The sequence below is a fragment of the Aquarana catesbeiana genome, linkage group LG02 (genome assembly GCF_042186555.1).
Source record: "Aquarana catesbeiana isolate 2022-GZ linkage group LG02, ASM4218655v1, whole genome shotgun sequence".
In the NCBI taxonomy this organism is placed as follows: domain Eukaryota; kingdom Metazoa; phylum Chordata; class Amphibia; order Anura; family Ranidae; genus Aquarana; species Aquarana catesbeiana.
Genome location: NC_133325.1, coordinates 570,409,821 through 570,436,480, shown reverse-complemented (window position 1 = coordinate 570,436,480; position 26,660 = coordinate 570,409,821). Strand labels below are relative to the sequence as shown.

The following is a 26,660-nucleotide window of genomic DNA, read 5'->3' as shown; positions in this document are numbered from 1 at the left end:
GGGGCCTTAGAGTAGGCTTTCAGTGAGAACAATACTCTGCATTCTCTAGTTGCTTTCTTTGCAGTGGTTATTTTATATGGATCCTGAGTACATTATCTGACATAACTACTCATACAACTTTATAAAATCATGACATAAATTAAGTAAGCTTCATAATAACTTAAAGAGTAATCGATCAAGGTTTACCTTTTAAGCTGTTTCATTTTTGTACCAAAGTGGTAATGTATCATGAGATTCTGTAAATGACCTAAAGAAAATTGACATACGTTTCTGTTGTAGGTAAAGCTGTGTGGACTGCAGATGCCTATCATGCACTCACTACTGCTGTGAAATCATGCAAGAATTTTAAAGTGCGGATTAAATCTGCAACAGCTCTCTCAACACCTTCCAGAAGAGAACAATATGGAACTATTGAACAATATAGCGAAATCTGGAACTCTTTAGTGACAGCCCTGGAGAAAAGTGAAGAGACAGAAGATTTTCTGGAATTCAAATACTGTGCTAGCCTTCGTGCACAAATATGCCACGCTTTGATACACATGCTGTGCATGGCAAGCTTAGGAGATCTGCCATGCATTAGAAAGACTGTACAGCAGAAAGGAAGTGTGATCAGGCATTACCTATTACAGTATGTAAAATCAGGAGTAGCTGAGAACGCAACAAACACTGACAGGGAAAATGTATTTCAGAGAGCAACAGATCATATACGCAGTATACAAGAGGACCCATTAGGTAGAAAGGTTATTGCCGAGGTTACTTTCCTTGAGGATATAATACTAAGTTGTGAAAAAGAAATGGAAGCTTGAGTTTAATTTGTGATTTTGCCCATGCAGGACAACGCAATAGGTTCACAATAATATTGACACCCCTTCCCCCACAAGCACATATACTTGCCTTTCTTTCCCTCCTAGGCCTCTCTGTTCAGCTGCGGAGAGCGAAGGAAATCCATATGAAGGGTAGGAGTCAAAGCTCTTACAGAAATATTGATTCTTTGTTTGACAGTGTCCATTAGCCAAGTACCATTATATGAAGTGAGTCACATCTTCCATACCCGGCATTTTCTTCTCTCAGTACTCGCTGTAACAAAAGAATGAAAAGAATGTACGCATGTGCTGCTATTAAGGAAGGATTAAAATAAAGGTGGGGTTAATTTACTAAAACTGGAGAGTTCAAAATCTGGTGCAGTTCTGCATAGAAACCAGTCGGCTTCCAGGTTTTTTGTCAAAGCTTAATTGAACATGCTGAAGTTAGAAGCTGATTGGCTACCATGCACAGCTGCACCAGATTTTGCAATTTGTGTAAATCAATCCCATCGTTGCTCAAGCAAAGCATGGGGCATCAATAACTCTTTTAATATGTAAAATGGATTAAGCCATAGGAATCTATTAAGTCACCTCTGATCAGAACAAAAAGTATTACGAAAGCAAACAGATGATTTATTGCCCTTTGCACATTGCCAAGATTACTTATTTGCTAACGCAAAGAGCAATATGTACTAGCCTGCAGAAATCATCCTTTCATTGTTCTGATTTGACATAAGGACATATATGATGCAGCGGGTTGAATGAAAAAAATGATTATTTGATTCCCCTATCAACGCACTCGGTATTGATGACGGAACCCCTACTCCCGGAGCTATTGTATTCTGATAGTGTGGAGAGTTCCCACCATCAGAATACATTGTTCAGTGTTGCCGGCAGGATGATCAAGTGAAAAAAAAAACAGGCTGGTTGTACAGAAATTTGTAAAACATAAGTCACGCTGTGAATGAAAAAATTAGGTGCTGAACCCTATTTGAATCAAACAAGTGAAATTAAAAAGATAATGAATGGTCACATATGGTGTATTAAACAGTCCATAAAAGTTGATAGTTCTCCACTTGTGCAGATATTCAAACACCCAGGAACGGTAAACAAAGAAAAAGATCAGCCTTCCACCTCCACACAAACTGCCGCTTACCGGCTCCTGTGGATCTCTTAATTATGAGAGATTGTATACGCCTATGGCTTGATACCCAGCCAGGTCTTTGAATCACAGCACAGCAGGGATCTCAGCGTCCTCACAGGGGTTTATGGTTCACATGGGAAGATTACAGCAGATGTATTCCATAAAAAAGATTGATAGTTCCCATAGCGTAAAACCGTACACAAAGTTATTTCATAAACAATAAAGATAAAATAAATTGCACTTAATTGTTTATTTTGATGTCACTCACCTTTGTAGGATAGCGCAGTAATAACACACTTTATATATGGTTGTACAGAAGTCGATCGAGAGATCAACTTCGGTACAACCAGCTGCCCATAGCTGGATTGAAAGTTGGCCGGTCCCTGCTAAACCTGACGAATTTTGATCCATCTTTGGCTGGCTTAACACTGCAAAGTGGGCTTCTGATTTGCTTACTTTGTGTTCTCCTACATCATTGCAGAATACTACTAAATGCAGTTACAGATCATTCTTCAAATTAAAGAAGATATATCTAATGAAAACTGGTCAATAACTATATGCATTTTTTTCCAGAATTACTCAGATTATGAACTTTTAATTTTTAGACCAGCTTTCATTCAAACCATCTACAATATCCTGGAGGTAATTGATGTCTTACATTCACGTTGTAATATCAGAATATTACTATATTATTTTTGAAGATTCTTGTGTAAAATAAAATATTTTATCTCTGAATTAGCAAATCACAAACTTTGTTATTTTATGTTTTGCATGTTAATGTTTTCATTTTGTTTAGGGTCCATTCACAGTACATGCTGTGTTGCTTACCACAATGACAAGCTGAAGTCCAGTAAGCAAGTTCACTCCAACATGCTGTGTATGTGCTGGTCAAAAATGGAACATGCTGCATTTAAAGGCATGTTTAAATAACTAAAGCTCCAGACACCGTGGGCCACAACACCCTTTTAGGCTCCTGCCCTGCAGTTTCTGCTCCATACTGGCTTGTATATGTGTCCTGGTCAGCATGAGGTGAACCGCTGCCATTATGGCAGATCATAAGCACAAGGGAAGGGATCCTGCAGCCTTTTCACTTAACATGCCACCAAACGCTCTGGGGCAGCTTGGGGGGGATTAAACAGTAACCAATTCTGCTATTGGCTGCAATGTAACCCATGAATCTGTGAAGGAATGTGATGTAAATAATAATAATAGTAATCTGAAAATGTCTATTTTCTTATGTGCATACATATTTTTCTCCTTACTCATTATATAAGTATACAGGTTTGCTCTGTTCCTATATTTTCTCAAGATGGCGGGTACCCCCTACATCCCACACATCAGAAGAACGCGGAACTGAAGATAAAACCAAGATCAGCCAGACCTCGTTATGAAGATTCTCCATTTTCTTTTTCTATCTTAACCAATGAGATGTACCTATTAGACTAACATAGCAATGACGTATTTGTGTGTATAAAACATTAGCACCGCCTTGAATAAATTAGAAGTGTAAGAAGTAACGGAGCTGAGCGTGTCTCAGAGTGTTTACTTTTATATGCATGCATATCAACACTTTCAAATTAGAGACAGCAGCAGATAACCTTGGGCTCGATTGGAGCTCTTAATCATTTCCATAACAGATGGTGCCGAAACCCGGGACCTCAGGCTACAGTCGAAGCTATACCGCGACAAGCATTCGGGCGTTAATCGATTGATGAGAGTGGGGTTTGCGCAGCCCTAACAGTACCGGTAAGTTTGATTTATATTCTTACCACTGTACGACTCTCTTATCTTTCGGTTGACGGCTGGATTCTGTCGGTATGCTGAGACTGTCTTAGAGGCAGGTATTTCCTCGCCTGAGGTTGTTTTAACGAACCTGCCAATGGGTTTCTGCTGACTGTATTTTTTGTTCACTGTCTGCCATTCTTTGGACTGCGAAACTCAGCAGTCTAAAAGCGCTACATGTGTGAATGGGTAGTCTCATCTCCAGATGAGCTTTCGGCCTCTGGAGGAAACATGAGATTGTTTCCCTTGTAGCAAGCGTTTATAGACGGGTTACTCTGGGTTCGACGAACCTTTGAGGGTTATCTCAGCTGCTGGCTTTGCAGTCTGAAAGTGTTACAGAAGTCTCACCCCAAGAAGAGTTGTCGGCCTCTTGGTGTAGAGCTGGAAAAAAAAAAAAAGTTTATAAACGGGTTCATTTTTGCAGGGTGGTCTGCCCTTGTGGTTATCTTAGCCTGCTGAAATTTTGCAGTTCGAAGAGTGGCAGGTGTAATGTCCTGTCGTGAGTGTATTTGTGGTTTACTGTTTGCTATACACGAGAGGGGTTGGGGACTGGTTAAGGTCTAGGGGGGGGCTGCCCGGGGGATCTGTTGGGTCGCGGGCCGTTGCTCCTCACTACCCCTGACGTGTTTGTTCTTGTTCTGAGATTAACCGTACATTACAGGGTTATAGCAAACAGTAGAAGCTAGGAGCGCAGTATGTGCCCCCACCGAAGGAATTTTTGATAAAGAACGCTGAGAAAAATATTAACCCCTTGGTTGTACGTATTCTCCTCTCAAGCCGTTAGCCGAGAAACAGAGAGAGAAAAGAAAGTGATATTGTAAAGAAAGTGATATTGCAAAGAAGGAGAGAAGAAGATGTTGAAATAGTTAACAAAGTTGAAAGAAGTGGCGAAAGTTATGTTGCTGAAGAAACAGGGAGAAAAATCCTGTGTGATAAAGAAAATTGGATAAAGGAAGTTAAGAAAGATGGCGATTGTATTATGTATGTGTATCACAGAGCTGATGATATGTTGGAACTTGAAACAAAGGAGGGGAGGGACAGCACTGCCCTCCGTCTAACAACCACTCCTTTCTCACCACCCAAGCACAACCCACTGTGACAACTCAGCCCGGCGGCCATCTTAGTGCACCCATGCCTTCACTTTCTACCCAGTCCAGTGCACTTCCTGCCGGCGGCCATCTTGGTACACCCAGTAAGCTTAAACAGCTTGTACCCAGCCCTCCCTGTTTTAAACCAAGATGGTTCATACCACACACCTGTCTTCCCCAATACAGGAGCATCACATTCCCAGGCCGGATATGTAATGATGAAGAAGCATCTGAGTGGGAAGCCCAACAGCAGGCAGCAAGGCCACCCACTGATTTAACCCCCAATCCGGCTCCAGACTCTCAGTTCCGAGAGGATCTCAAACACATGCTGGCAACCGTAAGGAACAGTGCCTCTTGCCAGCCCCCGCCCCAACAACAGTCTCGGTTACCAGAAGGGGCACCAGTGATGTATGTCGTTTTTACTCTATCACAAGCAGTGGCCTTAGTGACAAGTCTGCCTGACCCAGAGAAGCAGCCAATTCCCTTCTACCACAGGATAGTGCAGATACAAGAAACTTACTCAGCTGCCTGGAGAGACTTGATCAGCCTATGCCAAATCAAAGCAGGATATGTCTTTTGGCCAGTCATGCAGACGGCCTTCAATGATGCCAGCCTGACAAGTGCCACTTCCTACACCTCAGGAGTGGAGTTCTGTGCACAACTCCACGACTGGGCAAAGGAGAAGTTGACGGATCAGACCACCACAATCCAAGATATTACCCAAGATAAAGGGGAGTCTGTGAAGAAGTATCATGCTAGACTCATAAAGGCACACACACACGTTATCAACTGCTTCTGTTTCAGGGCTCAGAGAGGATATCAGAAAAGGCCTGATGGTGGCCCGCCCTGAATACCATTCAATGAAAATGTCTGATTTATTGTTGGTGACCAGAGGTATAGAAAATCAAAAAGGTAAAAAACCAACGCCCCTCATGGTAACCCATGACGAAGATCCCGCCTACACTAGTCCACCACCACTGCACAATACCAGGGAAAGGATCACCTGTTACAACTGTGGGAAACGGGGTCACTTCAGAAAAGAATGCAGAGCCCCAAGATGTCCCAGACAAAAAACCTACCACTTTCCTCATTGACAGGGGTGCAGCCAAAAGTGTGTTGAGGGCGGTGAACCTGCCTAATAATTCTTTCCTTTCCACTATTGATGTTTCCTGCGTAAGAATGGATGGGGTGCCCCGCTCCAGTCCACTTCCTGATTTGCTTGCCAGATTTGTGGTGTCCTCTACATGTCCCTTGAATCTACTAGGAGCTGATGTGTTGTCCAGACTACAGGCCTCAATCAGGACACGCCTGAAGGGGGGATGAAGTTACATACTCCCCTATCTTTAGAAGACTAATCTGCTTTGTGTTCTCTGCCTCTCCTGATGACACTTAATGAAGCAAAAACTTCAAGTTCAATACTGCAGGAAGTACTTGACAGAATCCCTGCGTGCCTATGGTCCATAGGAACGGAAGACAACGGTCACTTAAAGGTGCCACCAGTTTCAGTCAAGCTAAAAGAGGGCGCTTCATTGCCCCAGAAACCACAATAACCCCAAGAAGAGAATCCTAAAAAGAGAACCAGGTACCTACTGTGGATGCCTTTGACTGCAAAATACCTCACAGAGGTGGACCTTACAAATGTTTTCTTCAGTGTCCACCCTCACCCCTCCTGCTGGTACCTTTTTGCATTCATCCACGGAAAGAAACGGCAACATACCTAAACAGTTGTGCCACAAGGGGCACAGAACTTTCCAAGCCAGTTTGCAAAAGCTATGGCTATCATCCTTGACACATGACAAGAGGAACACCCGGAAGTGATTCTCTTCCAACATGTTGATGACCTTCTCCTTTGTGCAGCTGACTTACCCCCTGTTGAAGTCACCTCAGAAAGCCTGTTGTGCTATCTTGCCAACCAGGGCTGCAGAGCCTCAAAGCCCAAATTGCAGTGGTGCTCAACACCTGTCATTTTCCTTGGACTAATTTCCTAGTGCAGAGCATGGATTACAGAAGCCTTCCTACTGATGCTCTGCAATCAGACGACTTCCAGATGTCTCCTGAAGAAATATCTAAAGTTTGAAGCCTTTAAGTGTGCCATCTCAGGCGCTAGGGCTCCCAGACTACGACAAAACGCTCAAGCTCTTTGTATCCGAACGTCTGGGACATGCTGCAGGTGTACTCACCCAATCACACGGCATCAGCCTACGCCCCGTAGGATATTATTCCTGTCGGCTGGATGCGGTAGCAAGGGGAGGCCTATTGTGTCTGCGAGCTGGATTTGCTACACAAGCCTTGCTTGACAAAACTTTGAACTTGGTCCTCGGACACTGCCTCGTTCTGCTTGCTCCCCATGACGTTGTTGCCATATTCAACCAAGATCCAGCCGAAACACTTGTCCACTACCAGACACTTGAGACTCCTGTGTTCCCTCCTATTGGACAGCATTACTCTATTAAGTTGTCAAACACTGAACCCTACCACCCTTCTTCCACTTCTCGAGGGGAGAAAGGAGGAGGAGGAAGAGTAGAGTCTTGACTTGTCACCCCATGACCACACAGGACACGCGGTCACCACTGAAAACACTGTTCTACAAGCTGAAGCCTTACCACCGGTGATGTCTACACAGGAGGCAGAGCTGTAAGCACTTACTACAGCATGTAAATGGGCAGAGGGAAAAAGAGCCAACATTCATATGGACTCAAGATATGCTTTCAGCATTGCCCATGATAATGGTGTTATCTAGGACAGAGGATTCCTGATGGCTGCAGGAACACCTGTGAAAACTTGATTGATGCCTTGCTTCTCCCAACCCAAGTGACTATTCTGAGTAAAGCACACGACAAAATGAACTCAAAGGAAGCTTAAGGCAATCATCTAGCCAATTCAGCTGCCAAACAGACAGCTGGTGGTCCACAGGAAGTGGACAGCAGGGTGGTAGAAGAAGACCACCCCGTGCTTACCTTACAGACTTTCCCAGTGGACAGAGTTTATCTAAAAGAACTACAGGAAACAACAAGTCCGGATAAGAAGGAAAGCTGGAAACGGAGAGGAGCAACTCTCAGAAATGGACTATTCGAGTGCAACAAGAAGCCTTGTCTACCCAGGAGTATGTACCCAGCTGTGGTGCAATGGGCACATGGAGCTGCCCATTTGACAAAGACTTTTATGAACTCTCTTATCAACAAGTGTTGCACCAAGAGTTACTCCACTGACCGACAACTTCTGCAGATCATGCATTATCTGCACCAAATGCAACCCAGGATGCACAGAAGAAGCACAGAAGAAGCGCCTGGCAAAAGCCCTATACCCCATTCCAGAGGATGCAAATTGATCATTCTCGAGTGCCAAGAAGTGGCAGATTCAAATACGCCCTAGTGGAAGTGGTCATGACTGCCAGGACCACAGCTAAGAAACTACTGAGTGAGATAGTATGTAGATTTGGGGTCCCAGAGGTGATATTGAGAGATCAGGGCCCAGCCTTAACAGCAACCCTTACTAAAGAGATTTGGGCAGCACTGGGGGTTCAGTTGGCACTACACACCCCATACCACCCTCAAAGTAGCGGGAAGGTAGAAAGGATGAATGGGACACTAAAAACAGGATGTTAAAGATGGCCCAAGAGACTAACATGAGTTGGCCAGACAGTTAGCCCATTGCCCTGTTCAGTGTCAGACACACCCCCAGGGGAAACATGCCCTATCCCCTTATGACATTTTGTTTGGTTCAGCTCCCAGACTTGGTTGTTACTTTCCACAACAGTTACAGTTGCAGTCTGATGTGTTGACTAATTATGTAACCACTTTATCACGAGAATTAACCTGAATGCATGTCCAGGTGTTTTCTTCCATTCCAGATCCTGAATTAGGTACAGGAACACACCAACTACTGTCTGGAGATCCTTGAGCCAAGTTATGATGGTCCATTCCAAGTTTTGCTGACCACAGCCACCTCAGTCAAGTTGGCCAGGAAGAACACCTGAATGCACGCTTATCACTGCAGGAGAGCGTGTTTTCGGGCGCTGCATATCCTTTTTCTGTTTGATCTAGGGGGGAGGGGCCCAGGGGGTGGCCATCACAAAAATGATAACATAATTACGTTTTGGTGTAACTCTTCAGGTACACATGTGACCACCTTTACCTTAGATTACTGTGACATAGTACCTTGTCCGTTTGACCCTTCATGGTGATGCCATTGGTACAGGGATATCCCTGACGGTAAGGACATATATGTATGCCACACAGACAGTTACTGGGGACAGAGTTGTGGTTTCTGTGGGGGCGGGCGACCACAGAGTGCATTAGACAAAAAAGATGAAAATAGAAAGCCCCCATATCCTAACCAAAGATACCCCTGATACATACACTGACCCAGTATACAGTCAGAGGAGGAAGCGAGCAGCTCTCTCCGGAAGCTTTGACCCTCATGTATACATAGATGCCATGGGGGTCCCAGGGGGGGTACCTGATGAATTTAAAGCCAGGGACCAGGTAAAAGCTGGTTTTGAGTCTCTGATCCCCATAAAAACTGTCAGCAAGAATGTAGATTGGATTAACTACATGTCATGGTTATGCAATAGAGTTTGTCGATCAGCATACCTGTCTCCATGTGTTCATCTCTAGAGACCAGCTGACCCTCACCTGACTGCTTTTGTAACCTCCCCTCTAAGCATGGCCCCACCCCAGGCCCTATCAGGGAACCCTATATTAACCTGTGCACCGCAAGCCAGCAGTGCTGATCAACCACTGTGTGTTAGCCTCTGTGTGTACTTGCTGTGTTTCCTACATCTGATTCCTGTTACCGACCTTGGCTTGTACCTTACTTTCCTTGTTGTTCCAGCCTGCTGCCTCCTTCCTCTTCTCCTGTAGTCTACCGTGAGCGTGAGCTGTGAGACCCTGGGGGCCGCGACCTGGAGCCAGACTGCAGCGCAGTCCATCCTTACCATTAAAGGCTCTGGTGAACACCTGCTGGCTCTTAGACTCCGCGCCCTGGGGAATCTATGCTCTAGCTCCCAGTGGGATCTGTGTCAGTGATCCAGTAGACCTGCTTCCCGAACCTCCCAGGGTTCAATCCGCAGCAGTCAGCCGTAGGGTCCACTACCTTGCGGTGCACTCCTGATCCCAACGGTGTGCATCTGTCACCCAGCCTCTAGGTGACCTGACACTACACATATTATAACCAACAGAGATTTGTAAATTACACTAAAGATGCCCTCCAGGGAATTGCTGACCAGTTAGCCCCCACTTCCTACATGACATTCCAGGACCGGATGGCCTTAGACAGGGTGCTAACTGGGTAAGGAGGTGTTTTGTAAAATCATAGGAAAAAACGGGAACCTGTTGTACATACATTCCTGATAATACTGGCCCAAATGGTAAGGTCTGTCATTGGAGTTGAAGAAGAACTCAGGTACCACAGACCCATGGGACCAATATTTTAGCTGGATGAGTGGGTGGCAGAAGGTGCTCGCCCAGATAGGGGTAAGGGTATTAATAATCCTGGTTCTTTTAGCCCTGATTATATGCTGTATTCTACCTTTCGTAAAAAGTTAATGAACAAGGCTGTAGACAATAGCACACCTACATTTCTCCACCAAGAAGAAGAGGACCCTCTTATGATGGAAGATGACAAACCCTTCACTCCTCTACAGTCACTCCCTGTCCATAATCTCACAATCCTATAGGATTATAGGGATAGATAGCGCCTGACTGCACCTCTCCAGCTGTATCGAGGAGGGAAGTGAACAGTTGCTGCCCAATTCTATATACAGCCTAAAAGAGTTGCTGAGGAGAAGGGCCAGGCCAAAGTGGGACCTTTAGTATTAGGGACAGAAAAGAGAAAATAGTCATTTTAGGGGGGATTGTGAAGGAATGTGATGTAAATAATAATAATAGTAATCTGAAAATGTCTATTTTCTTATGTGCATACATATTTTTCTCCTTACTCATTATATAAGTATACAGGTTTGCTCTGTTCTTATATTTTCTCAAGATGGCGGGTACCCCCTACATCCCACACATCAGAAGAACGCGGAACTGAAGATAAAACCAAGATCAGCCAGACCTCGTTATGAAGATTCTCCATTTTCTTTTTCTATCTTAACCAATGAGATGTACCTATTAGACTAACATAGCAATGACGTATTTGTGTGTATAAAACATTAGCACCGCCTTGAATAAATTAGAAGTGTAAGAAGTAACGGAGCTGAGCGTGTCTCAGAGTGTTTACTTTTATATGCATGCATATCAACACTTTCAAATTAGAGACAGCAGCAGATAACCTTGGGCTCGATTGGAGCTCTTAATCATTTCCATAACAAATCGAACAACTGTAATTATTTCATATTGTTAAAGCAGAACTTATTGATTTAACGGTTTCAAAAAAACTTTAGCATTCCCAGCATGCTTGAAATGTAACTGTCAGTTTGGTTGACAGCGCAAAGAATGTGACAAACTATGAAATGTCTGGTGTCATAACTGATCACACCTGCAGCACCATGGCAGTTGCAGATCAAATTGAGGCTAAGATGACTGCTTTCTTGGTTGAAAAGGATAGGAGGGTTAGTGCCAGTCAAGGTAGTAAGAGAAAGATCTAGGGCCAGATTGAAATCCCCCAGGCTTGATAACCACCCTATGCAGAAAGGTAGTAAGTACCCTTGTTTGTCCGTAATCAGGAAAATAAAGGGCCAGAGTAAACTGTTTATTTTATAATTTGTAGGTGGGATATTACTAGTTTGCCCACTAGGGGTTATTCTGTGGGCTTTAAATGTGCCCCATGAAGAAACGAGACCTGTACTCAGCATCTTGGATCCTTTATGTGGAATGTTCAATCCCCCTCCCATTAGGGGATCCAAATGTAACACTTGTCATGTTAGCACATGTTGGATCCATTCCTTGCATGTACCGAGGGTCTGCAGAATAGGAAATAAAGAGATGGGGGTATAGAATGAGAGTAAAGCACAGTACAAGAAAAAATATATTTGCTTATGTAAGGGGAGAAACTCTTAAGAAAGTAACCTTTTAAAAGCGGGGCCTTGCACCAGCCCATCTATGATCATTGTTTGACAGAGTAGAGGTTGGTGATAACTCACAAAAAATCTGGAAAACCTCTGGGGAGGTCAATGAGTGGGTACAAAGGCTTCTAAGCAATAGGTAATGCTGGGCAAACTGGGTCCTTTCTGTCTTCCAATCACTAGTCAAGAGTGTCATTATGTGCTGGGACAACTGCACATACAAAGTGCTGCCTGTCTAGACAGAAGGCTCACCCAGGAGAGCCATCCACATAGGTCCAAGGCACATCATGGGGATCAACTCCGAGCAGGTGGGCCTCTGCTGGGTCCAGAATCATGCAAGCTAAGTATAAGGGCAGCAATAAGCAACACAGGCACATAGACACAGTAAAATGTGGTCAGTGCACTCTGTGGCACAATTGAAAGTGGTGGAAATAGGAGACCTACCATAGGCTTGATTCCAGAGTAGGGATCTGCAAGACCCACACCTAGGTTACCTGTGAGGAGAGCTCTCATCTCCCAAGCGGCCCAGGGATTAAGAAGGCTGGTGCTGTCTGTACATTGGGAGGAAAATACAAGTAAAACACTGCTAATATAAGATGGTAGGGAGCACCACTCCCCCAAGGCTAGGGTGAGTGCTACATAATACATTACTGTTTTGCATGGTAAAGTACTGTGTCAGCAAATACAGTAGCAGTGCTTATCTGACAAGGGCACACGAAGAAGGCACAAGAAAGTTTTATGCTTGTATATAGGACAACATCTCCTCTCGGTGTTGAGATGAAGAAAGAGATGGGCACAGGCCCACTGCATGGGATCATTTTTTTCTTTTGCCTGGAATTATATATAATAGCATATATTGTTCTATAGTAGAGCTGCACGATTAATCATTAAGAATCGAGATGACAATCTTTTCCCCCTTCCAATATTAACAAAGCATTTACAGATTTAAAGCCGACAGTTGTTGAATAAAAAAAAAAAAAAAAAAAGGACAGTCTGCCAAGTATCACAACATTCCTTAGTTGCTGGGCTACCTATAAATGAGGGAAGTTTAACCACTTACAGACTAAACCTTTTTCTGACACTTGGTTACAAGTTAAAATCATTATTTCTTTTTCATACATCATGGGACACAGAGTTGGGCTAATATTCATTACCTACTGGGTTATACTTCATCTCCAGGTGAATGGACACTGGTAGACCAAAAGGTCTTTAGACAGGAAGTAATCCCCTATATAACCCCTCCCATACAGGAAGTACTTCAGTTTTTTACCATTATCTGCAAGGTGGATGGCACAGTTGCTTGAGCTCTCTGAGCTTCAGGTCTCTAGTCCCACAAACAGTTCTTAAATGAATCAAGGGATTGACCGATCGGATCGATTTGACAGGGGCTCTATATGCTTAGATAAATGGTACCCGAGCCTCGCAAAGAAGACTTAAGATCCTGCAAGGTTTTGCCTGTAATGCGGCCTCCGGGTGCTGCCCCCTGCAAAGTGGAATCCTGGACACCACAGCGCTAAGGCATTCCTGCGGGGTGCTGTACAGGTCCAAGGGAGTGGACCCTAAACATAAAAAGGTACCCAGTCCTTGAAGGTCCTCAAGTGACAGGAATCCGCCCTGATGGGTGAAGATTGGGCTCTTAGTTTAGCACAGTGGTGCGCCATTTCGCCTTGGTTCGCCATGGCGCACGTGCATTCACAAGAGCGCCGCTGTGCTCAGCAGTTTGGCAACCATTGCGACTATCTGGTATTGTGCCTACAGTCAATGCTGCTGCTTCACCCTTTATCACCAAGGATGAACTGTCCTCGGCCCTAGCCGGGTTAGAGCACAGGATTTCTGGCATGATTGCCTCCATCCCGCAGGGATGACAGATCCCCCTCCCCGGAGCCTCCTAGTTTGGAGAAGGAATGGGTTGAGATTGGGGAAGAGCTAAAAGCTCAGGATTATGTGGAGGGCCTGGCAGATGAGTCTGCTTACGAGCAATCTGGACAAGAAGATATCCAGTTGATGTCTGCCTCTCAGTCGCAGGGGCTTTTGATCCTTTCTCTTACCAAGATGGTTTGTTCTGCCTTTAAGTTGCAGAGGTTACTGAGTCCCCCGGTTCTCTTTGGGGTCCCTGAAGCCTCTTCAGGCCAAACAGCCTTTCCTCTTACACCCTCTGTTTGAAAAGGCATGCATGCTGATTAGGAACATCCTTAAGAGATTTTCCCTTTTATATCCCATTGATGAAACGTTCGTTAGGAAGTGAGCATGCCAGCCGTAGATGCAGCAGTCTTCCTTAAACAAAAACTTAACTTGTCCGATAGATAACACACAGGGCTTGAAAGACCCTGTTGACAAGAAATTGTCATTATTAAAAGCTTCTTTTGACTCAGGTGCTGTAGTCAGCAGAAGGGGAGCTGTAACCCGGCCTGGGACTAGTGCAGTGTTTCAGAAGGAACTGCAACCACAGACAATAGGAGAAGGCACAGCAGAGGTCTATATCCTATCTACAGCCTAAAGGACAATCTGCACCGCATACAATCAGATACCAGACTTTTGGGGGGTTGCATAGCTGCGGACTTAACAGCCTGAATCGGGGGCGTGGCTAAACCATGGAAACGTGAGGACTCACAGGAGCTCTGCACTAGGACGGGCCGAGAATCTCCCGTAGAACCGCTCAGACGAGCCAGCTTCCCATGCCAGGGGATCGTAAACACCCGTCGACCAGTGAGGAACGGAGGGGACCCGAGATTTCCCACTATTTCCTGCGCCAACACCAGCTTTCATCACCGGCCGCACGAGGCAAGATGGTGCCGCCAAGAGTCCCGCCGGGAGGTACCGCCGCGCCAGCAAGTAAGGGGGGGGACAGGCAGACGCTGCAGCAGCGGAGGAAGATTTTCCCCCTCTCCCCCCCAGGTCTCACTCTCCCATACAGTCCCCTGCCAACCCCTTCTTGAACTCACAATTGCTCTCTGAGAGCACAGGGGGAACGAACAGCCTCCTGGAGGAATCCCTGAAAGACATAGTCTCAGGCCTACCCACAAAGCAGGATCTCAATGCTATGGCAACCTCCATAGTTAATGCACTTACAAACGAACTGCATGACCTAAAACGGCAGGTGGATACGGTAGAGGAGAGGGTGACTGTGTTGGAGTCCTCTAAGACAACCACTGACGCACGCATCACCTCCCTAGAACAGGAACATAAAGTCTACCGCCGCCATCTTGTGGATGTCCACCTGCGGATCGATGATGGCGAAAACAGGAGCAGGCGGAACAATCTACGCCTCAGAGGTATCCCGGAGGCTACTATGGGCCCAGATCTCCGCTCTACTGTCGTGGCGATCCTAAACCTGGTTCTAGGTAAGCCACCTACTGCAGACCTGGAGCTGGATAGGGTTCACCGTATACCCGGGCCTCGGACCCCCCCCACAGCGCAGCGGGCCCCGGCAGACCAAGATCTCCCCCGTGATGTTCTGTGCAGAGTGCATTTTTTCACAGTCAAAGAAGAGATCCTGCGCCTAGCATGGGAGAAAGGCACGATTGACTTTGACGGGGCGCCAGTACGGATCTTCCCTGACATATCCAGACAGACCCGTGTTACGAGAGGCCTGCTACGACCATTGCTGGAGGTGATACGGGAAGCCGAAGCCACATACCGCTGGGGTCATCCCTTTCACCTGATTGTTCGGAAGCAAGGCTCAGAGTTCCACCTCCGCACGCCAGATCAACTACCAGACCTGTTCCAATTCATTGCCAAACCAGCTGTCAGTGTGCCTAATTGGTTTGACTACCTGCTGTCTCAGGACACCCCAAGTCCAGCATTGCCCAGGCAACAGAGGATCAGTCGACCACGCTCCCGTCCACCCAACCGAGACGCCTACAGACCACATCCAACGATATCCGAAGATTGACCGCCTCTCCTTCCACATGGTCTGGTGGGGTTGTGCAGTATTCCCTCCTTGCAGTTTCCACCATTAGCGGTTCCGCTTCTATGACTTCCTTTGAAACTGTCCCGTCATCCACCAAGACCCCTGTTTAACCCAAGAGACGACACCTATTATTTTTTTCTTTTTCTTTTGTTGTCCCATGGACAAGGTTTGAAAATAGCTGGTTAACTAAAACCGCAGCAGAAGAGGACATCTCTCCACCTTTCTTGCATTCACCTTGAGTGCCTGTCTTTACTTTTATTTTTTACTTTTATTTTTTATATTTGGGGACTATCTTGGTGGGGAGGGGGGGGAGTGCTGTGCATCTTAGATTGCCAGATCATGCTAAGAGTTGACCTGAATATTTTTATTTGCAGCAGACTATGGTGGGTTCCAGATAGTTGAGATGTTCTTCAGGTTGTTGCAGCATCTACGTTGCTAATGTTATCTTTCATTTTTGTAGCCCACTTAACCTTATTTTTACATTTAATTGCTGCAGATATTTACTCTTCAGGAAAATGGTGTCCCGGTCTTGAGGCACCGGGGGAAGGGACGGAGAAAACTCGGACAGGTTCCACCTATTGGCATCCCTGACCTAAGTCAGATCCCTGAGCCATAGAGCCCTCCTCCCGATGCAGCAACACCCGGTGGTTACAGCGGTCTGGTATCTACTTATGGTATGTTTACTCCATGTTCGCTTGATTATAACTGATGTTAAGTTGGTCCTACCGTTATATTTGTTTTTATTGGTTCTCATAGCCCATACCTAGTGCATCTCCTATTTCAATGATTCCTTTTTTGCTTAATTTTTGGTCATTGAATTCTCTGATCAAAAATAATCCTCACTGCCCTGTCCACCCCCATTTAGGGCGGATACCCGATTGGACTTTTTAGTGCTAATCGGAGGTCCAGAGAGTAACTGTCTCACTAGATTGTTTTTTCCCCTACCCCCCTCTCTTTTCCCTCCCCCCTCCTTTTCTTGCCCGCTCTCCCTCTCCTCTACCCCTTCCGCTTGCTCCCCCCCTTCTCCACCCCTCCTTAGTTCCCTTTTCTGTTTGTCGGTGGTGCTGCCCCCTGGTTGGGTGGGGACTGAGACTGGAGAAGATTACATACCTCACATTACTGTCCCTGCTTACCGGATTGATAACTGGCATTATGGGTCTCCTAAAGGTCACCTCCCTTAATGTACGTGGTCTCAATGTACCAGAAAAACGCTCCCAGTTACTAACTGATCTGCGTAAAGGCAAAACCCAAATTGCTTTTTTACAGGAAACACATTTCCATGGTGATCGCACTCCTAAATTGACTAATGGAGCATTCCCAACGGCATACCACAGCATATCGCCCATCTCCAAATCTAAGGGGGTCAGCATCCTTGTAGCAAAATCAGTACCATGGGTCTTCGAGGCGCAGCGGGTAGATCCCCAGGGTCGCTTTCTCCTCCTGAAGGGAAGGGTGTCTGATGTACAGGTCACCTTCGCCAATGTCTACTTCCCCAATGTAGACCACCCACAATTCCTGCGGAAGCTGCTACCTCAGCTACTGGAGTTTTCGCAGGGGGTGCTTGTCTTTGGGGGGGATCTTAACTTTACAATGGATCCCTTGCTAGATGCCTCACGCGGCTCGTCCCATCTTTCTTACGCACGCCTCAAGCGATTGAAGGCAGACCTCCATGCTCTACGCCTAATAGACCCCTGGCGTCTGTCGCGCCCACAGGATAAGACATTCTATGAGACGCTTTCTAAACCCCTGATATCTGCACTTAATTCGCTCACTGAAGGTAACTCCTTTCCCATTGACACTTTAAGAGCCTATATTTCCCTTATCCCTAAAGAGGGGAAGGATCCCTTGCGGTGCGGAAGCTACCGGCCGATAGCTCTCCTGAACACTGATCTAAAATTGTTTGCCAAGATACTGGCCAATAGACTAATTTTGCATTTGCCGAGCTTGATTCATAAGGACCAGGCAGGTTTTGTGCCACTTCGAGAACCCCGTGATAACACCATCAGGGTAATCAATTTGATTCATGCAGCCAGGACATCACGGCGACCCCTTCTCCTGCTGTCTACAGACGCGGAGAAGGCTTTCGACCGTGTAGATTGGTCCTTCATACAGGCCACCCTGGAGCATATAGGTCTCCGCTCATCAATGCTCAGCTGGATACTATCCCTCTACTCTCATCCTACAGCAGCAGTTAAGGTAAACTAAACAAGGTCGAGCTACTTTACCATACGTAATGGCACCCGACAGGGCTGTCCTCTGTCTCCGCTAATCTTTATACTCACGTTGGAGCCCTTCCTTTGCAGGATAAGGGCGAACTCGGGCATTATCGGCTACCACAAATCCTCTGGGACACATAAGGTAGCCGCTTTCGCCGACGACCTCATCTTTTTCCTGACGGACCCACTGGCCTCACTTCCTACTTTACTTCACTCCCTCCGAATCTATGGAGATCTCTCCCAGTTCCGAATTAATTTAACAAAATCCTCCTTACTTAACATCACGGTGGGCACAGACATAGTACGCCGCCTGCGCGCAGAGTACCAGCTACATTGGGCAACCGATACTATCCCATATCTGGGAGTTGACATTACCCCCGACCCTGCCAATCTATATCAGGCGAATTTCGCTCCTCTATTCCTTCGACTCAAGACAGATTTGCTCCACTGGCACTCCTTGACCCTGACGTGATTTGGTCGATGCAATGCCATCAAGATGACAGCCATGCCAAGGGTGCTCTATCTGCTACAGGCCCTCCCCATTCGTCTCCCTCCTCCCTTCTTTAAGCGGATCCACTCACTGTTCCGTGACTTTATCTGGTCACACCGAAAGCCGCGCATTAAACTGCAACTTCTCCACATGGCAAAACACAAAGGTGGGGTTGGTCTTCCTGATGTGAAAGCGTACTATAGGGCAACTCACCTCACCAGGGTAGTGGATTGGCATTGTCATGCGGAGGCAAAGCAGTGGGTGACTATGGAGTTCGAGGACTCCGAAGGCACGGCCAAAAGCTGGCCCTGGACCACCACTCCCATACCGAAGGCCATCGCTGCTCACCCCACTCTAGGAAGCACGATTCAGGTGGCGAGAGATGCCTTCAGGCATTCCTTGATATCCCCAATACCCTCACCTATGGTGCCAATTCCGGGCAACCCTGATTTTCCACCCGGTTGCGAGGGTCTTGTATTCCGTCACTTACCGAAGGAGGGCAGTTGGCCACACCTCCACGATTTTCTAGACCCGACTGGCCAGCTCACGGCGGACGCCGGGTTGGCAGGTTCTGACCCTCCATTAGACTTTTTGAGCGGCCTCCAACTTCGCAATTTCCTACGTCGTTGTGCACGGACTCCGGGTAAATCGCGCCAGCTTACAGAGCTGGAACAAATCTGTTATCGTAAAGAACTGACCCGCCATTGTCTATCAATGATATACTCCTCACTGATATCACCAGCAGAAGGATTCGTACCCCCCTTTCTCTCTAAGTGGGAAGAAGAACTAGGCGTACAATTCACTGAACCACAGAGAGAAAAGATTCTACATTTTGCCCAGAAATCGTCCCTGGCCACCAGGGTTCAAGAAACATGCTATAAGATTGTGACTAGATGGTACAGAGTACCTTCTACTCTGCACCGTTTTTTCCCACGGGTTTCTAGCTCATGTTGGCGATGTGGGGGAGAGGGAACGATGCTTCACGTTTTCTGGGATTGCCCCAAAATCAAACCCTACTGGTTGGAGGTGGCACGCACAGTTGAACACCTTACTGGTGTTGCTTTGGAGGGAGACCCTGGGGCCTGCTTGCTGCATCTCTCTAAACGTCCGATCAAAAAATATAAAGCCTCTCTAACCATTCAATTATTGAACGCAGCCAAGGTATGTATACCCTTATGTTGGAGATCGGAGTCCCCACCTACAAAAACGCAGTGGTATGCTAAAGTGAACGAACTTCGCAATATGGAGGATCTAACTGCCACGCTGTACGACAGGGAGGAGGCCTTTCGGGAGACTTGGAGACCTTGGCAACACTTTACTTACTCTGAATCGTACCTCCAGGAGATGGCTCGGGCTGAATGATTACGGGGCCTGGGCTGCCTGCCTGGCCGGGGGACGCCACCGCTGCTGTATTCTCTTCCTCTTCTTTCTTTTCCCCTCTTTCCTCCTTTTCTGCCCCCCCCCTCTGTTTCCCCCTCAATCCCCTCCAGTTGTGGGGAAAGTTTAGCCAGATAATGAGAATATCTTGATGCACATTGCCTATCTATGCTCCCACGACTGGACCCAGCTGGTCGCATGGGGGTAATCCACTCCGGCCAGCCGGGGAATTTTTTTTTATTTTTTTATTCTAATTTTATTATCACTAGTCAGTTTTGATTGCTATGCAGACTCAAACGGGTTATTAAGATGATACTTTTTTTTTTTTTTCTTTTTTTGCCTATCTCAGGCTGGGTTTTCGGACTGCCCTACCATAAGGTTGTAACCCTACATACGCTACACTGAACATATAATTAAGGGGCCTGTTTGTTTGCCACTTCTGATTCGATCTATAACCCTCTATGTGACATGCCTATGACTCAACCATCTCTGTATATGCTGTCATTTGTTACATTTATATCTGTTAATTAACATGTGATGTCTTTGAAAGAAATAAAGAATTACAAAAAAAAAAAAAAAAGCTTCCTTTTCCTTGACCAGTTCAGCCATTCAGCCAGCTGTTGCAGCAAGTGGTATCTGCCAGTCTGTAAAGAATCGGGTCAGACTGCCTGACAGGCCTAACCGGGAGGGTGATCTGACTGAAAATAAAATGGTTATTCCTTGAGCGCTGTGTTTTGCTGTTGACGCCTTAAAGGATTCAATACAGCAGGTTTCTCATTTGGTTCTGTTGTCTGTACATATACGCAGACTTTTGTGGCTTAAGAACTGGTCAGCCGAGTTTCCTTGTAAAAAGTTATTGGTAGGTTTCCCCTTTCATGGGGAATGTTTATTTGGTTATCATTTGGACAAGTATATCCAAAAGATTTCCGGACGGAAGAGTTCTTTACTACCTGTGAAGAAAAGCACCAGGCATCCCTCATTTAAAACCTCAGAGACTGCTTCTTCAAGTGTCTCAGCGCCAAGGCAGTTCCGCCGTCAACAGGCCGCTAGAGCCAGGGGCAAGCCGCAAGGCCAGGGCTATAAAAAGCCCTGGGTCAAAAACTCTTCTAAAACTAGCACCAAGCCCTCCTTTTGAGGGGATGCCCTCACTCTATCGGGTGGGGGGAAGGCTGCTGCACTTTGCGGACATTTGGAGAACAATAGTTCAGGACAAGTGGGCCACCTCAACTATATCCCACGGTTACAAGCTGGAGTTGCGGGGGGTTCACCCTCAGGTTTCTAAAATTCAGCTTTCCCTCGGATCCTCCAAAAAGAGACTTATTGGTTCAGGCACTATATCATTTAGTGCATCAAAGAGTGATTGTAGAGGTTCCTGTATCCAAAAAGGGGCGCAGGGTTTAACTTGAACCTGTTTACGGTTCAAAAACCAAACCGGGACACAAGGCCCATTTTAGACCTAAGATCCCTGAACCAGTATCTACCGATCCAGTCCTTTTGGATGGAGTCTGTCCGCTCAGTAGTAGCCTCACTCCAGATGGGAGACTTTCTAGCCTCTATTGATATAAAAGACGCATATTTACACTTGCCTATCTTTCAGCCTCCTCAGAGGTTCCTGCGATTTGCAGTAGAGGAGTTATTTTCAGTTTGTGGCTCTACCCTTTGGCTTGCTACAGCTCCCCTCCTGCTCAGAGATCACTCACTACAGGCTCTAGAACAGAGCATAACATGTCCAGTGCGGTATTTGGAAAGCTTAGGGCATACCAAAATCAACCTTGAGACCAGCTCAAAGTCTAAAGCAGGGATTTGCAATTAGCAGACTTCCAGCTGTTGCAAATCCTGACTACAAGTCCCATCATGCCTCTGCTTCTGGGTGTCATGCTTGTAGCTGTCAGAGTCTTGCTATGCCTCATGGGATTTGTAGTTCTGCAACAGCTGGAGGTCCGCTAATTGCATATCCCTGGTCTAAAGTATTTAGGTCTGATCCTAGATACGGTCCAAGCAAGGGTATTTTTGCCACCTGTAAGGATCTGTGCCCTGAAGGATCAGGTGTGTCAGATAAGGGGCACCACACAACACTCCATTCCGCTCTGTATGAGTCTTCTAGGGAGGATGGTGTCCTCCTTCGAGGCAGTACCATATGCCCAGTTCCATTCCAGGCCTTTACAACAAGACATCTTGTTGGCTTGGAACAGAAGAGGACAAGCCCTGGATTATCTTATGTTCTTATCTCCTCGGGCATGCTTAAGCCTAAACTGCTGGTTGCAGGATCAGACCCTGCAAAAGGGAAAATCCTTCCTCCCGGTAACTTGGAGAGTATTGACTACAGATGCCAGTCTCTCAGGCTGGGGAGCGACCCTAGAGGGGCTCACAGCTCAGGGAAAATGGTCAAGGACAGAACAGATCCTTCCCATCAACGTCCTGGAAATACGGGCAGTACATCTGGCCCTATGGTCCTGGATGCTGGAGCTTCAGGACTGTCCTATCAGGGTTCAGTCCGACAATGCCACTGCAGTGGCCTATATAAACCACCAAGGTGGTACAAGGAGTCATTCAGCTCTGAAGGAAGTGAACCACATACTAGCCGATTCTATTGGCAGTCCATATCCCGGGAGTAGAGAAATGGAAGGCAGATTATCTCAGCCACCAGGAGATCTGCCTGGGGGAATGGTCCCTACAGCCAGGGGTGTTCCAGGAGTTGGGGATGACCAGAGGTCTACCTACTGGCATCCAGGTTCAACAACAAGCTACAGCAATTTGTGTCCCGAACAAGAGATCCTCTGGCAATCGGAGCAGATACTCTGGTAGTTCCATAGAGCCAGTATTCCCTGGTTTATGCTTTCCCTCTGATCCCTCTCCTTCCACATTTGTTGCACGGGATTCGGAGAGAGGGGGTTCCAGTCATTCTGGCGGCACCAGCCTGGCCCAGAAGGCCCGGGTTCCTGGAGATTGCGAGACTGACATTAGACGGGCTATGAACGCTTCCATGTCACCCCTATCTATTGTCTCAAGGTCCTATATTGCACTCCAATTTACAGTCTCTAAATTTGACAGCATGGCTATTGAAGCCAGGGTGTTAAAGGACCGTGACATCTCGGGACCAGTGGTGTCCACCATAGTGAATGCTAGAAAATCGGTCACTAGGAAGATCTATCATAAGGTCTGGAAGACTTGTATTGCTTGGCGTGAAGCCAAAAAATGGCATCCAAGGAAATACATGATTGGGAGAATTCTCTTTTCTACAGTCAGCTGTGGAAATCAGATTGGCTTTGAATACAGAGGTCAGATTTCGGCCCTGTCAGTATTCTTCCAAAGGCCTTTAGCCTCCCATTCACTGGTCCGAACCTTTATGCAGGGGGCAACTCGTTTGCTTTTTCCCATTAGGTCATCTATGTGTCCTTGGGACATGAATGTGGTGCTGTCTGTGTTACAGAAACAACCATTTGAATTTCAAGGAAATTCTATTAGACTTGCTGTCACGCAAGCTAGCCTTCCTGATGTCTTTCACCTTGGCTAGAAGGGTGTCGGAGTTGGCGGCCCTTTCGTGCAGGGAACCATACTTTATCCTTCACCACGACCCGTTCCATCCTTTTTGCCAAAGGTGGTGTCAGCCTTTCATTTAAATCAGGACATTATTTTGCCTACTTTTTTCTCTCAGCCTCATTCGGCGAAAGAGAGACGACTGCATTCCTTGGACGTTTGTTTTACCTATAAGGACCCAAGTAGGGGCAGGAAGCTTCCATTGCAAATTGGGTCTGCCAATTGGTAATTCAGGCCTATGGTCTGAAATGTAAAGCTCCTCCCTTTTAGGGTGAGAGCTCATTCTACCAGGGGTGTAGGAACCTCCTGACCTTTTCGCCATCAGGTATCTGTGGCTCAGATTTGTAAGGCTGCTACCTGGTCTTCAGTGCATACATTCAGCAAATTTTATCAAGTGGATGTTCGAGCAGCTGAGGATTCGGCTTTTGGGCCGCAGTGTACTGCAGGCTGCCGTATAAGGTCTGATGGCTATTGTTTGGCAGGGTGTCTCTCTCCCTTCAAGGCTATTGCTCTGGGACTTCCCAGTAGGTAATGAATATTAGCCTAACTCTGTCCCATGATGTATGGTAAAGAAAATAGGATTTTTCCGTCATACTTACACGGAGGTCCCTCCCCTCATTTGAGGATTCAGTGCTTGCTAAAAAAATCTGAAGTACTCCCTATATGGGAGGGGCTATATAGGGGATCACTTCCTGTCTAAAGACCTTTGCTCTACCAGTGTCCATTCACCTGGAGATGAAGTATAACCCAGTAGGAAATGAATATTAGCCTGTGTCCCACAATGTACTCAAAGAAAAGGATTTTACAGTTAAGTATGAAGAAAAAAATCCTATTTTTTTTGCTAGAAACTTACTTAGAACCCCCAAACATATATATATATATTATATATATATATATATATATATATTTAGCAGAGACCCTAGAGAATAAAATGGTGGTTGTTGCAATATTTTATGCCACACTGTATTTGCACCGCGGTCTTTCAAATGCAATTTATTTGGAAAAAAATACACTTTAATGAATTAAAAAAAACAAAAAAACTAAACAGTAATGTTAGCCCAATTTTTTTTTTTTTGTATAATATAAAAGATGTTATGCCGCGAGAATCGCAATCTTTATTCTAAGCAAAAAAATTGTGATTCTCATATTGGCCAGAATCGTGTAGCTCTACTGTATAGCAAAGTGAGATTTTGGCAGTGGGACAGTGTAGATATCTTCCTGATTGACTACCTCCCCAGTAGTCAGTCAGTCTCAAAAAACAGTGAACAGAGAATTGGATATAAAAAGGCAACTTGCCCAATGTGGTAAGAGCAAAAGAAGATTAGCAAAGTATGTGGTGCAAAGTGTGACATACATGCAGTATCTTTGGGGAAAGGTATTTGTTTCAGAGAGCACCAGCAGAGTGGCGGGCTTGTTTCCAGGAATCTCACTGTGGAAGTGGGTTCAGGCTCTGTTGGCTGGAGGTCCAGGTTCATGAAGGTTTGTTAGTCCTCTGGGGCGTGCAAGATGTTTGGCCATTATTTCAGTAATCCACACTGGTAGAGGCAGGGCAGCAATCAGAATTTTTGGGGGCCCTTACACCACTTTAGGCCTAGGGCCCCCCCACCAACATTCCCCAGGACCTGCCCACTGGCCATCCCACTGAGTCCTTCAGTGCACCCACTTTTATTTTAACACTCTTACAACTTAATATATGAAAAGTGTATTCAAAGTCATCTGAGCGTTCAAGATTTAACTGTAAGGTATTTTATTTTGGCCAAAAAATATAAATTCTTGTCCATCAACATTGTAACATCATCCCTATCCCCAGCTTTCCTCTCCCTAACCATCTTCATCCCTTACTTCCTTCTGCAGAATCATCCTTTTCTGCACTGTAACCAAGTCTTTGTCATCCCTGAATTCTTAATACATACACTATGTTACCAAAAGTATTGAGATGCCTGCCTTTACACGCACATGAACTTTAATGACATCCCAGTCTTAGTCCGTAGGGTTCAATATTGAGTGAGCCAACCCTTTGCAACTATAACAGTTTCAACTCTTCTGGGAAGGCTGTCCACAAGGTTTAGGAATGTGTCTATGGGAATGTTTGACCATTTTTTTTCAGATGTGCATTTGTGAGGTCAGGCACCGATGTGGACAGGAAGGCCTGGCTTGCAGTCCCTGCTCTAATAAATGCGCTTCTGGAAGAATGGTCAAACATCCCTATAGACACTCCTAAACCTTATGGACAGCCTTCCCAGAAGAGTTGAAGCTGTTATATCTGCAAAGGGTGGCCCAACTCCATATTGAACCCTACGGACTAAGACTGGGCCATTAAAGTTCCTGTGCGTGTAAAGGCAGGTGTCCCAATACTTTTGGTAATATAGTGTATCTACTCACAACCCCACCTTCCATAATCATCATCATCATCATCATCATCATTTTCCTCATCCCCACATAATATCTCTCCTCAAACCTTCTCCACATTGTAACCTCATCATCCACTTCAATCTCCATAGTCCTCATTGCTCTCAATCATCCTCTTCTCTCTCCACAATATAACTCCATAACCATCTTCACTCTATATAATAATCATCCTCATCCTTCTCCACACTAACCAAATCATCCTCATCTTTGGATTCTTATTACACACCTATTCTCATCCCCAACTTCCCTCTCCATAACCATCCTAATTCCTCTCTGGTTTGTAACCCAGCCATCATCCTCCTACTTGAATTCTCTATGTGCTCTTTCCTCATCCCTTTATTATCACTACACGATTCATCTCTCCAGCAACCTCCATCCTTCTTTCCATAATCACCCATGATCATCTTCTTTATCCCTGCACCTCCCCTCATCCTTTATGACAGAGCAAACTCTCGATGTCAAGGTGTATACCTGTAGTACAATGTAATGTTTATTATGGCTGGGAGATTAGTACAGTCAAAAGCACACTTTCCTCCCTCCTTGTTGCTCTCTTGAGTTGTGCACCTTAAGAAGGCTGGCTGGGTGTGATCACTTCTGTGGCTAGCCACACCCCTCCCCAGGTCCCATCTAATCAGAATGTGAGTCTAGCATCAGGCTCTGCCTCAGATGTTCTGAGGAGGAGCGCACGATCAGGTGCTGGGGGGGAAGGAATCCGTGTCCCCAGCTTGTGTTCTTCTCTGACTGTGGCCACAGTCTGTTCTTTTTGGGTGGCTGGCCCATCCTGGTGTCCTAACAGCTGCTGGCACCGGCCTTGGGCCCCCTACAAATTTATGGGCTGATGGCGACCCTGGTTAGTGGATGTTTGCTTCAGTTAGGGCTTGTGTGAGGTTTAATGCGT

The 26,660-nt window shown here is 46.0% G+C and overlaps 1 protein-coding gene across 3 annotated transcripts in view; it reads left to right on the top strand.

Moving 5' to 3' along the window:
• The window catches only part of HEATR6 (HEAT repeat containing 6), a 158,529-nt gene extending 147,515 nt beyond the window's left edge, over positions 1 to 11,014 (top strand). For all 3 annotated transcript variants that reach the window (XM_073616080.1, XM_073616082.1, XM_073616081.1), the window contains one exon: positions 280 to 11,014. In XM_073616080.1, coding sequence (XP_073472181.1) covers positions 280 to 806 — 527 coding nt within the window. In that variant the 3' untranslated portion in view covers positions 807 to 11,014. The remainder of the gene's footprint in view (positions 1 to 279) is intronic.
• The last annotated feature ends 15,646 nt before the right edge of the window (positions 11,015 to 26,660 follow it).